Raw genomic sequence first — 10953 nt, forward strand, 5'->3', positions numbered from 1 at the left:
CTGGTCCTTGGTGCCTGGTATGCATTAAATGGGTCCGACTCCAAAGTATGAGAAACATCCTCAAACCATTATGCTTGCACCTCCATGTTTTACAGTCTTCACAGTGGACTGTGGCTTGAATTCAGTGTTTATGGGTCGTCTCACAAACTGTCTGTGGCCTTTAGACCCAATAAGAACAATCTTGCTCTCGTCTGTCCATAGAATGTTGCGCCACTTCTCTTTAGGCCAGTCGATGTGTTCTTTGGCAAACTAACATTTTCAACACGTCTTTTTTTCAGCAGTGGTACTTTACAAGGGTTTCTTGCAAATAGTTTGGCTTCACGTAGGTGTTTTCTGATTGTTGCAGTACTCACAGGTAACTGAAGATCATCTTTGATTTCCCTGGAGCTGATCATTGGATGCTTCTTTGCCATTCTTGTTATTCTATGATCTACGCGAATTGGTAGTATTTCTTTTCCTACCACGTGTTTCGGGTTTTGTTTGCCATTTTAAAGCATTTGAGATCATTTTAGCTGAGCAGCCAATTATTTTCTGCACTTCTTTATACGTTTTCCCCTCTCCAATCAACTTCTTGATCAAAGTTCTTTGTCCTTTGGTACAATGTCTGGAACGACCCATTGTACTCACTGAGCAGGGGCTAAAACCAGCAGGTACAACATTTGCTGCCCTCCTTTAAATAAGGGCTGTAATTGATACCCGTTTCTTCATAGAATGAATGACCTCACTAATTGAACTCCACACCCCTTTCATTAAATGAGTCAATTACACCCAATTAGCAGCGTGCATGTCATGACTGTTGATTCTGTTGGTTGCCCATTACTCGGCTACACGTAGTCATGAGTTTTTTCCCATGTTGTATTAAATTTTCTGCCAAAATCAGTAATTAAATACATTAGTGATGTTAGACTTCTATTTTTGCACATAACTATGTATGGAAGGTTCTAGCAGCCTTTGTTTAATAAAGCTCTCTCTTCCCCAGTCCTAATCCCTCAGCTAGTGTGGAGCTGTTACAGGAAGTTCCCATGTCTCGGTACATTCCACATCCCTCTCTGGTGGTGTCAGTCACTCTGACCTCAGTCCGCACCGAGACGGGCATCTCGCTCAAAGCTCCGCAGCAGGTACACACACGCGCACATGCCTCACGCACTCGTGCCTCACACACAAACACATACATACACACATGCATACACCTGACGCGCACACACACATGCATGCACGGACACATGCACGTGCCTGACTGTAAATGTATTTCAGCTTGTTTGTGGGTGTGCCCGCACGTATGTGCGTGTGCACGTGTGTGTGTGTGTGTGTTCCTCGGGTCCAGGCTTGTATGGCAGAGAGCATCTTGTTGAATTTGGCTGGTCAGCTCATTATGCTACAGAGAGATCGCTCCGGCCCACAGGTACGAGAGACAGACGCGCCATCCAATCAGAAAAAGCTGGTGAGATCCCTGTCCCGCCCTCTTGGCATTCTGCTCAGTTTCTGTTCAGTGGGTCCTACCTTTTAGGGTAACATTTTATGTTCTAATGGAGTGTGTGTGTGTGTGTGTGCTTCTGCAGCTACCCTTCTGCCCCCCCGTGGTGCTGGCCCAGTGCGTGGAGAGCGTGTGGACCACGTGCCGCAGTAACCGTAAGAAGCGCCACCTGGTGGAGGCTCTGTGGCTGTCTTGCGGCGGCGGCGGGATGAAGGTGTGGCTGCCGCTCTTCCCGCGCGACCACCGCAAGCCGCACTCCTTCCTGGCGCGCCGCATCATGCTGTCTTTCCAGCTCAACATCTACCCGCTTGCTGTGCTCTTCGAGGACGCCCTTGTGCTCGGTGCCGCCAACGAGGCGGCCCTCTATGACGGCCTCGGCGGCCGCAGCCCCGAGGCAGAGCCACCGGAGGCACAGTTCCCCTTCTGCACGGTGGAGCGCACCTCGCAGATCTACCTGCACCACCTGCTGCGGCAGCTGCTGGTGCGTAACCTGGGAGACCAGGCGCTACTGCTGGCCCAGTCGTGCGCCCAGCTGCCTTACTTCCCCCACGTGCTGGAGCTGATGGTGCACGTGGTGCTGGAGGAGGAGGCCACGTCTCGGGAGCCCATCCCAGACCCGCTGCTGCCCACCGTGGCCAAGTTCGTCACGGAGTTCCCGCTCTTTCTGCGTACCATCGTGCACTGCGCCCGCAAGACTGAGTTCGCCCTCTGGAACTACCTGTTCGCTGCTGTCGGCAACCCCAAGGATCTGTTCGAAGAGTGTCTCCTGACGCAGGACCTGGACACAGCGGCCTCTTACCTCATCATTCTGCAGGTGTGGGGGAGGGGCGTCCGCACCTGCAGTGCTCTAGACCGACTGGTTTAACTGGGCTCTAGACAGACTGGTTTGGCTGTGCACTAGACTGACAGCACTTTACTTGCTCTAGACCGACTGGACTTGACTGCGCTCTAGACTGACAGCACTCGACTTGCTCTAGACCAACTGGACTTGACTGCGCTCTAGACCGACTGGTTTGGCTGTGCTCTAGACTGACAGCACGTGACTTGCTCTAGATCGACTGGTTTGGCTGTGCTCTAGACAGACTGATCTTGCTGAGTCTTGCTTATATTTCTAGATTTGTTTACCAGTCTAGATGAGACAGTTGTACACATACACATGGTATTAAAGAGTAGATAAACTAAGATTTATGTCTCTTCATTTGGATTTATTCAGAAAGTTTGGATCTCAGTTCTGAATGGTTTTGCCTGCTATGTGATTCTGTATTTATACATCATCTAGAATTTAGTTGTGGTGGTGTTTAGTTGCAGTGTTTTGGAGGACTTGTGTCTGCAGTGCTGGGCTGCTGGTTGTCAGCTGTGTTGCGATTGGTGTTCTAGAACATGGAGGTCCCAGCGGTGAGTCGGCAGCATGCCACCCTGCTCTTCAACACTGCCCTCGAGCAGGGCAAGTGGGACCTCTGCCGTCACATGATCCGCTTCCTGAAGGCAATTGGCTCAGGAGAGAGCGAGACCCCGCCCATCACGCCTACGACCCAGGTGAGGCACATGTTAGTCAGTCGTATGCGACATGACTGTAAGTGTCCCGCAGGTTAAAGTCTATCGCATGACACATGACTGTAAGCACCGGGTCTGGACTCACAGGTTTAGGGTTACGGTCATGAGTGTCATGAGGGTTAGGGCTTGACTCACTGGGTCAGGGTCAGGGTTGTGCGGTACAGAGGGTGATGTTGCTGTGGGTGATGTTCCCAGGAGCCCAGCTCTACAGGGGCCTTCGAGTTTTTCCGGAACCGGAGCATCAGTCTGTCCCAGTCAGTGGATGGAGCTTCCATAGGAAAGTCCAACCTGCAGAAAGCTTTCAGCATGCCAGCAGGTCCCTCTGCGAAAAGGTAACACACACGCACACACAATAACTGCAATAATTTTAATGTTCTCTCTGTGAGCACCTTATCAACATTTTCCAGTGCTAAGTTACAATACTGGTTACACTGTGCAATAATCACTGGAACGATGTCAATAGTTTCTATATACAATGTGCAATATTTTATTCCTATGTGCAGTATATGTATATACTTGTCTCGTGCACTTACCTTACGTATAGTGTATATTTGCACATCAGAGTTTGGAGAAACGCAATCTCATTCAGCTGCGCACTACTTGTTGTATAGTCTGAATGACAATAAAGCTGACTTTGACTTGACACACACTAGGCTTGTAGTTCTTATACTTTACACTAAATTTAAAATTGCTTCAATTAAACATTAGACTTGAAACATTTCTGTGTGTGTGGCTTGTGTGGTTAATAAGGACAGCAAGAGTGTTAGGGTTAGGTGTGTGTGTGTATGCGCAGTACGAACTGTAAGAGTCCAGAGAACATGCACATTGACGTGTGTGTGTGTGTGTGTGTGTGTGTGTGTGTGTGTGTGTGTGTATGTGTGTGTGCGTGCGTGCGTGGGTGCGTGCGCGCCCAGTACGGACTGTAAGAGTCCAGAGAACATGTACATTGACATGCTGCTCTGGAGACATGCGCGTCGTCTGCTGGAGCAGGAACGTCTGCGGGACCTCGGCTGTTTCTCTGCCCAGCTGGGCTTTGAGCTGATTGGCTGGCTGTGCCGTGAGCGCTCACGTGTGGCCCGCCTCCGTGATTTTGTTGCTGCCCTCAAGCGCCTGCACAAGGACTTCCTGTGGCCCTTCCCCGTCACTCCCAACAGCTCCGTGGGCTCGCCGCTCAAAAACGGGCGCTGTCGCGCAGGTGTGTACAGTCTGATTTAATCTCAGGCTACTACAGTTCAGATGTGACGTGGGTGGATTAAAAAAAAACAGAGAATTTAATCCACACTAATCATGGAGTCGGAACATTTCTCTAATGAAAATGTTGTCCTCTCTCTCTCTCATATGCTGTAGTGTTAAGCACACATCTTCTGAAATCTCAGTCTGCTGACAGCTTACTGAACAGTGACATGGATGCCCCTCCCCCACCAGTCACCACAACCAAACATCACTGGCTAGATGGTCTGGGGGCAGGGCCAAAGGAGATGGACTCCATCTCCTCCCATGGAGTTCCTCAGACACATGAGGCCTTCCTGTCTCCTCTCATCAACAAACGTGAGACCACAGGGTTTGGGTTTGGGATAGGGATAAGGTGTGGGATAGAGTTTGGGTTAGGGATAGGGTTGGGTTTGGGGTGAGGGATAGGGTTGGGTTAGGGATAAAGTTGGGTTTGGGGTTATGGATTGGGGTGGGGCATAGGGTTGGGATGGGGATAGGGTTCGGTTTGGGGTTAGGGATAGGTTGGGAATTGGGTTGGGGATAGAGGGTTTGGGATAGGGGTTAGGGATAGGGTTGGGGTTGGGGATAGGGGTTAGGGATAGGGTTGGGGATGGGGATAGGGTTCGGTTTGGGGTTAGGGATTGGGTTGGGGATAGGAATAGGGTTGGGATGGGGATAGGGTTGGGGATAGGGATAGGGTTTGGGGATAGGAATAGGGTTGGGATGGGGATAGGGTTGGGTTTGGGTTAGGGTTTGGGATAGGGTTTGTGCCACTCTTAGCAGGATGTTCTTTGCCTTCCAGCATTCTGCCTTGCTTTGTTTTTCAGCTGTTTAGAAAAGGTTATTTTAAATTTGAGGACTGAAAATTCTCTCACACTCACACTCACTCACTCTCTAAGACATTTCTTTCTGTCTCTCTCTCTCTCTAGCGGAGGAGTGCAGTGTGGGCTCGGCCACAGACCTGACTGAGACCAGCTCTATGGTGGATGGGGACTGGACAGTGGTGGATGAGAACTTTTCCACTCTCAATCTTAGCCAGTCAGAGTTGGAGCACATCTCCATGGAGCTGGCCAACAAGGGTCCTCACAAGTCCCAGGTGCAGCTAAGGTGAGTGCCCCACACACTCTGAGGTCATCAATAAGGTCATTTTCAGGGCTCATCTGAGTGTAAGATCATTACTAACAGCAGAATTAAGAGCCAGTCCACTGGAAGTTGAATGGAAAATGTCAAAGTAATTTTAAGTGTTTCATTGCTGTGGTATCACAACAGTTTGGGATTAGGGTTAGTTAGGGTTTAGGTTTAGGGTTAGGGTTAGTTGGGGTTTAGGGTTTGGGGGATGCGTGCATGTGTGTGCGTGTGAGGGAGAGAGAGGATGTTCACATCTCTGGCCTTTTTCCTGCCAGGTATCTCCTGCACATGTTCATGGAGGCGGGCTGTTTGGAGTGGTGTGTGGTGATTGGTTTGCTTCTGCGGGAGGTGAATGTCATTAAGCAGGTGCTGTCTCTGCTGGGCAGTCCGGAGGTGCCACGCGAGACGGTCCGGAGTGTCTATGCTGGCCTGCTGGCCGTGGACCAGTGGGCCTCCTCCGACTGGTCAGTCCCCTAACCCTGTTCCCTTGGGGGCGTGACACTGGAGCGTGTGTGTACTGATGTAGGTTTTGATGTGTGTGTGTGTCTGTGTGTGTGTGTGTGTGTGTGTGTGTCCAGCCTGGGTTACAAGGCCTTCCTGAACCTCCTGCGTCCCCAGCTGCAGACGTTGTGTCAGACGGCCTCGGAGCAGGTGCAGGCCGAGAACTTCCAGGCCTCCGCTGGCTCCAAGCTGGCTGAGACAGCGGTGGGGGTGACGGCGGCGGTGATGCCCAGGGCCGAGGAGTCGCGGGGGACCGCACCCCTGGGCCTACCCCCAGACACCCCCATGGGAGCCAGCATGGACAGAGGCTGCGCTGAGGAGAAGCCAGAGGAAGAGCCTGACGAGGAGGGCACGTACGACTGCATCCTCTCCTGACCCAAGGGGCAATAGAAGGGAAGATTCAGGCTGTGGAGGAGAGCTGACTGTCCAGGGTCCTCTCAGCACAGTGCAGCAGAGTGTGTGTGTGTGTGTGTGTGTGTGTGTGTGTGTGTGTGTGTGCGTGTGTGCGTGCGTGTGTGCGTGTGTGTGTGTGTGTGTGTGAGAGAGACCACTATAACCAATGGGGTGTGAGCGTGTGTGCACACACCCTTTCATTTATGCACATCAGTCCAGATTGCAGTGGGTGTGTGTGTTGTTGTATTCTCTAATGGTCCAACACCATCAGTATTATCACACTTATTTATCCACAGCCCCACATGCAGGCGAAGGGGGCTTTGCTTCCCACCAGCTGCATCTGAGTGTAGTGGAAGTCTGACTCGAACCTTCACCAAAAGATTCTTACAAGAATATTGCAGTGCTGGCAGTAAAGGCAGGTTGTGATGCATGCAGGTTGGGGTTAGTTTGTTTGGGTTAGGGTAAGGGTTAGTGTGTTGGGGTTAGGGTTAGTGTGTTTGGGTTAGGGTAGGGGTTAGGGTTAGTGTGTTTGGGTTAGGGTAAGGGTTAGGGTTAGTGTGTTGTCGGGTTAGGGTAAGGGTTAGTGTGTTGTCGGGTTAGGGTAAGGGTTAGTGTGTTGTCGGGTTAGGGTAAGGGTTAGTGTGTTGTCGGGTTAGGGCAAGGGTTAGTGTGTTGTCGGATTAGGGTTAGTGTGTCAGCTTAGGGTAAGGGTTAGGGTTGGTGTGTCAGCTTAGGGTAAGGGTTAGGGTTGGTGTGTTTGGGTTAGGGTTGGTGTGTTTGGGTTAGGGTTGGTGTGTTTGGGTTAGGGTAAGGGTTAGGGTTGGTGTGTTTGGGTTAGGGTAAGGGTTAGTGTGTTGGGGTTAGGGTTAGTGTGTTTGGGTTAGGGTAAGGGTTAGTGTGTTGTCGGGTTAGGGTAAGGGTTAGGGTTGGTGTGTTTGGGTTAGGGTAAGGGTTAGGGTAAGGGTTAGGGTTGGTGTGTCGGGTTAGGGTAAGGGTTAGGGTTGGTGTGTCGGGTTAGGGTAAGGGTTAGGGTTGGTGTGTCGGGTTAGGGTAAGGGTTAGGGTTGGTGTGTCGGGTTAGGGTAAGGGTTAGGGTTGGTGTGTCGGGTTAGGGTAAGGGTTAGGGTTGGTGTGTCAGGTTAGGGTAAGGGTTAGTGTGTTGGGGTTAGGGTTAATGTGTCAGTGTGTTGGGGTTAGGGTTAATGTGTCAGGTTAGGGTAAGGGGTAGGGTTAGTGTGTTGTCGGGTTAGGGTAAGGGTTAGTGTGTCAGGTTAGGGTTAGGGTGTTGTATGGTAAGGGTTAGGGTGTTGGGGTTAGGGTGTTGTCAGATATTCATTAGCAACGTTGGCATTTTCAGATGGAGCATTAAACCCGCCAGTGGTGTATTCAGCCTTGTGCAAAAGAAGTCAGAACCCAGCGCAGTACCACCTTCGGCCTTTAGGGGTTAGGGTTGCGGTTAGGGTTGGGGTTAGGGCAGTACTTAACCCAGCGCAGTGCCACCTTCGGCCTTTAGGGGTGATCATGTTTTCATTGCTTCTCCCATGTTTCCAGTAACATGGAGAAGGAATGACTGGTGAAAATTCAGACGAGTTCAGTACAAGCATTGTTGGTTTGACTGAGTAACCTGTTATCTCTCATTTATACTTGTTTGTCACTGGCTCATGTCTCCATCCACACAAAATATAAGGTCCTCTCCACCCTGGACAGAGGAGGTTTTCTGTTTTTAAGGAAACAAATTAATTGTTCTTGCTGAAATAAGCCTTTGTGCTCTAAAAGCACTAAGTAGAAAATGCAAACGTGTGTGGCGTGTGAATGTGAGGGCACTCAGGCTTGGTAGGGTGCCCGAGACCTCACACTTACAAGGATTATGGCTATCACGTTCCTCACCAAGGATTATGGGTATAAGGGCCTTCACCAAGGATTATGGGTATAAGGGCCTTCACCAAGGATTATGGGTATAAGGGCCTTCACCAAGGATTATGGGTATAAGGGCCTTCACCAAGGGCTTCTGTTCGGAGTGCTCATGCAGCAGTATGGAAGTCTGTGCCTTTGGCAAAGGGCCCAGGTCACATTTCAGTATATTCCTGAATCCTGGTTCCTGGTTTTCCTACCATCCAGGTAGAGCCTTTTTGTTGTTTGTTTGTTGTTTTGGTTTGTTTGTTTGTTTGTTTACTCTCTTCTAAACCCCAGTACAGGCCTTATGAACAATGATGCGTTTAGGACAAAGACCTCTGTGTCCCAGCTTCAGTGTATTTATCATGTGACAATGATTGAATCAAGTGGTTTTTAAAGTCTTATTTATTCCCGTAATAATAAACATCTGCACATGCGTATGTCAATAATTGTTGGAGAATATACCATTTTATGACTCATATCTTTATATTTTGTTGTATTGTTGCTACAGCCATGGTGGTGATATTCCTGTTGTTGTTTGTATTATTACATTGATTTGTTGTGGTTATTTATTTGAGGGCGGGGCTTGTGCATCTTGAGTATTTTCACTCTTCAGACGTGTTCAGGTCTGCACCAGCCGCTGGAAGGATGGCCAGATGTTGAGCCCAGGGCTAACGGCCTCGCTAGAGGACACGCGTTGATTTCGTTGTTGCGCGTAACCTGCACAGTACTGATGTTCCTCTATTACTTTATTTCTGTGGTCCCTCTGACATTTGCTCTCTGCTAAAGAGCTGCTAGAGAACCCTTTCCCAGACCACCCTCCCCCCCCCCCCCCCGGATGTAGTCATTAGTAACCTGATCAAAAATAATGATGGACCTCTTTGTTAGCTTCTTTTTTTTAATACCATTGTTCAATTTCAGAGCATAGAACCCTATTAACCCGATTTTATATATAAAAGTAAGAGGCAACAAGCATATACAAAAAAAATCATCTTGTAGTGTGTATACAGGACATGTGCTGTAGAGGGTGAATGTGCATGAAGCTGTGAGGAACAGCACGGCTTGCCTATCTCGGCTTCAGTATTAAAATGGTTTGGCCATGTGCAATCTTCAGGAACATCCATTTCTTCGCAAAGGAGTTCGGATATCCTCTTCAAGGTCACACTCTGCTTTTAATTTGATGGCGGTGTGGTTTGCCGTGTGTGGACAGAACTGTGCAGTCTGCCACGCCTCCCTGTCCAGGCCTGCAGAGATCTGAACGCCTCAGCGTCGTCACTTGTGGCGTGGCTCTGCTGTTGTGTCTCCTTGCAGTTCTTTTTCTCCTCCCAACTCCTTGGCCTGCTCAGAGTGAGCCGAGTGCCTCCAAGCTCCGGGATTCATGACCGGCAGACCTGCAGGCCTGCACACAACCGGCATGTTATTACACCGCTTACCAAAGAGCTGATATAGGCCCTTGACCCGCGCTGTATAACTAACCCTAACCTTTCAATCTGTGTCAGGAGAGCTTGCTGTAAGATCATACATATGCAAAATGCTACAAAACCACAAAGCTTTTTTTTTTTTCTTCTAAATCTTCAGTGGCAGTAATTAGCTGCACAGCTGGTTTCTTCTCCAAGTTCTCTACGTTCAGCAGGTGCGATGGACGATTGCAGTGTCTGGATGAATCATGGCGTTTAGTTTGGCTCTTCTCTCACCCTCCCCAACAAGCTCACTAGTCTGGTACTTTCATGTATACATGTTTCATACACAGGGGCTACAGGACTTTAAAAATGGATGGAGAAAGTGCTCGTCTTTTTCCTTCCTGTGTACAGTTGACGTGGTGATGGGTACGCCAGCTCTCCACCTTAGGAGTGTTTTCTTACTGCAGTGTATAGTGATGCTGTTTCTTGTACAATAACTTTTTCTACCAAGTTTTTGTTTTCTATATTTTTTTCCTGTACATAAAGAACAATAAATTATTTTTAAAAACACTTGAACCTGTGATTTGTCCTGATTCACAAGCTAGGCCTACATTTAAATTTTTTTAAGGGATCTCAGTTAACCACCCTTCATGGGCGTTATTTACAGTATTCATTCTTTTATATGGGCCACTACCCAAATATTAGCTTGAGGAAACTGGCCAGTTAGGAACAGGGTAGAGAACAAACCACATACCAGCAGCAGCAGCATGTAACTGTACTACTGTCTGTCTGTCTACAGTCTGTAACTGTGCCACAGTCTGTCTGTCTATAGCCTACATTCTGAAACTGTACTAGTCTGTCTACAGCCTACAGTCTAACTGTACTACACTCTGTCTACAGCCTACAGTCTGTAACTACTACACACTGTCTACAGCCTACAGTCTGTAACTGTACCACAGCCTCTGTCTACAGTCTACAGTCTGTAACTACTACACTCTGTCTACAGCCTACAGTCTGTAACTGTACCACAGCCTCTGTCTACAGTCTACAGTCTGTAACTACTACAGTCGCTGTCTATTGCCTAGTCTGTAACTACCATAGACTGAAACTGTACTACACACTCTGTCTACAGCCTACAGTCTGTAACTGTACCACAGTCTGTCTGTCTTTAGCCTACAGTCTGTAATTGTACCACAGTCTGTCTGTCTTTAGCCTACTGTCTGTAACTCTACTACAGTCTGTAACTGTGGCCCTATAAACTAATAAACGAGATTAGTGGGTGTATGCAGGAAGGGCATTGAGCACCAGTACTGAACTCTCATATTGGTCACCTTGAGCCGTCCCACATCTTCGCGTTAGAAACCTTGGATGCCACGTTAGTATTGTAGGTAGCGAATCA

General features: G+C 48.9%; 1 protein-coding gene across 4 annotated transcripts in view; it reads left to right on the forward strand.

The window, feature by feature from the left end:
* Window positions 1-10124, forward strand: part of ric1 (RIC1 homolog, RAB6A GEF complex partner 1) — a 38313-nt gene extending 28189 nt beyond the window's left edge. For all 4 annotated transcript variants that reach the window (XM_035523452.2, XM_081704361.1, XM_035523453.2 and 1 more), the window contains 10 exons: window positions 980-1118; window positions 1325-1441; window positions 1560-2288; window positions 2852-3010; window positions 3224-3360; window positions 3943-4223; window positions 4376-4576; window positions 5170-5347; window positions 5644-5832; window positions 5947-10124. In XM_035523452.2, coding sequence (XP_035379345.1) covers window positions 980-1118; window positions 1325-1441; window positions 1560-2288; window positions 2852-3010; window positions 3224-3360; window positions 3943-4223; window positions 4376-4576; window positions 5170-5347; window positions 5644-5832; window positions 5947-6244 — 2428 coding nt within the window. In that variant the 3' untranslated portion in view covers window positions 6245-10124. The remainder of the gene's footprint in view (window positions 1-979; window positions 1119-1324; window positions 1442-1559; window positions 2289-2851; window positions 3011-3223; window positions 3361-3942; window positions 4224-4375; window positions 4577-5169; window positions 5348-5643; window positions 5833-5946) is intronic.
* Window positions 10125-10953: the final 829 nt, after the last annotated feature.

This window comes from Electrophorus electricus, chromosome 21 (genome assembly GCF_041902795.1).
Source record: "Electrophorus electricus isolate QZ-2024a chromosome 21, ASM4190279v1, whole genome shotgun sequence".
Lineage (NCBI taxonomy): Eukaryota > Metazoa > Chordata > Actinopteri > Gymnotiformes > Gymnotidae > Electrophorus > Electrophorus electricus.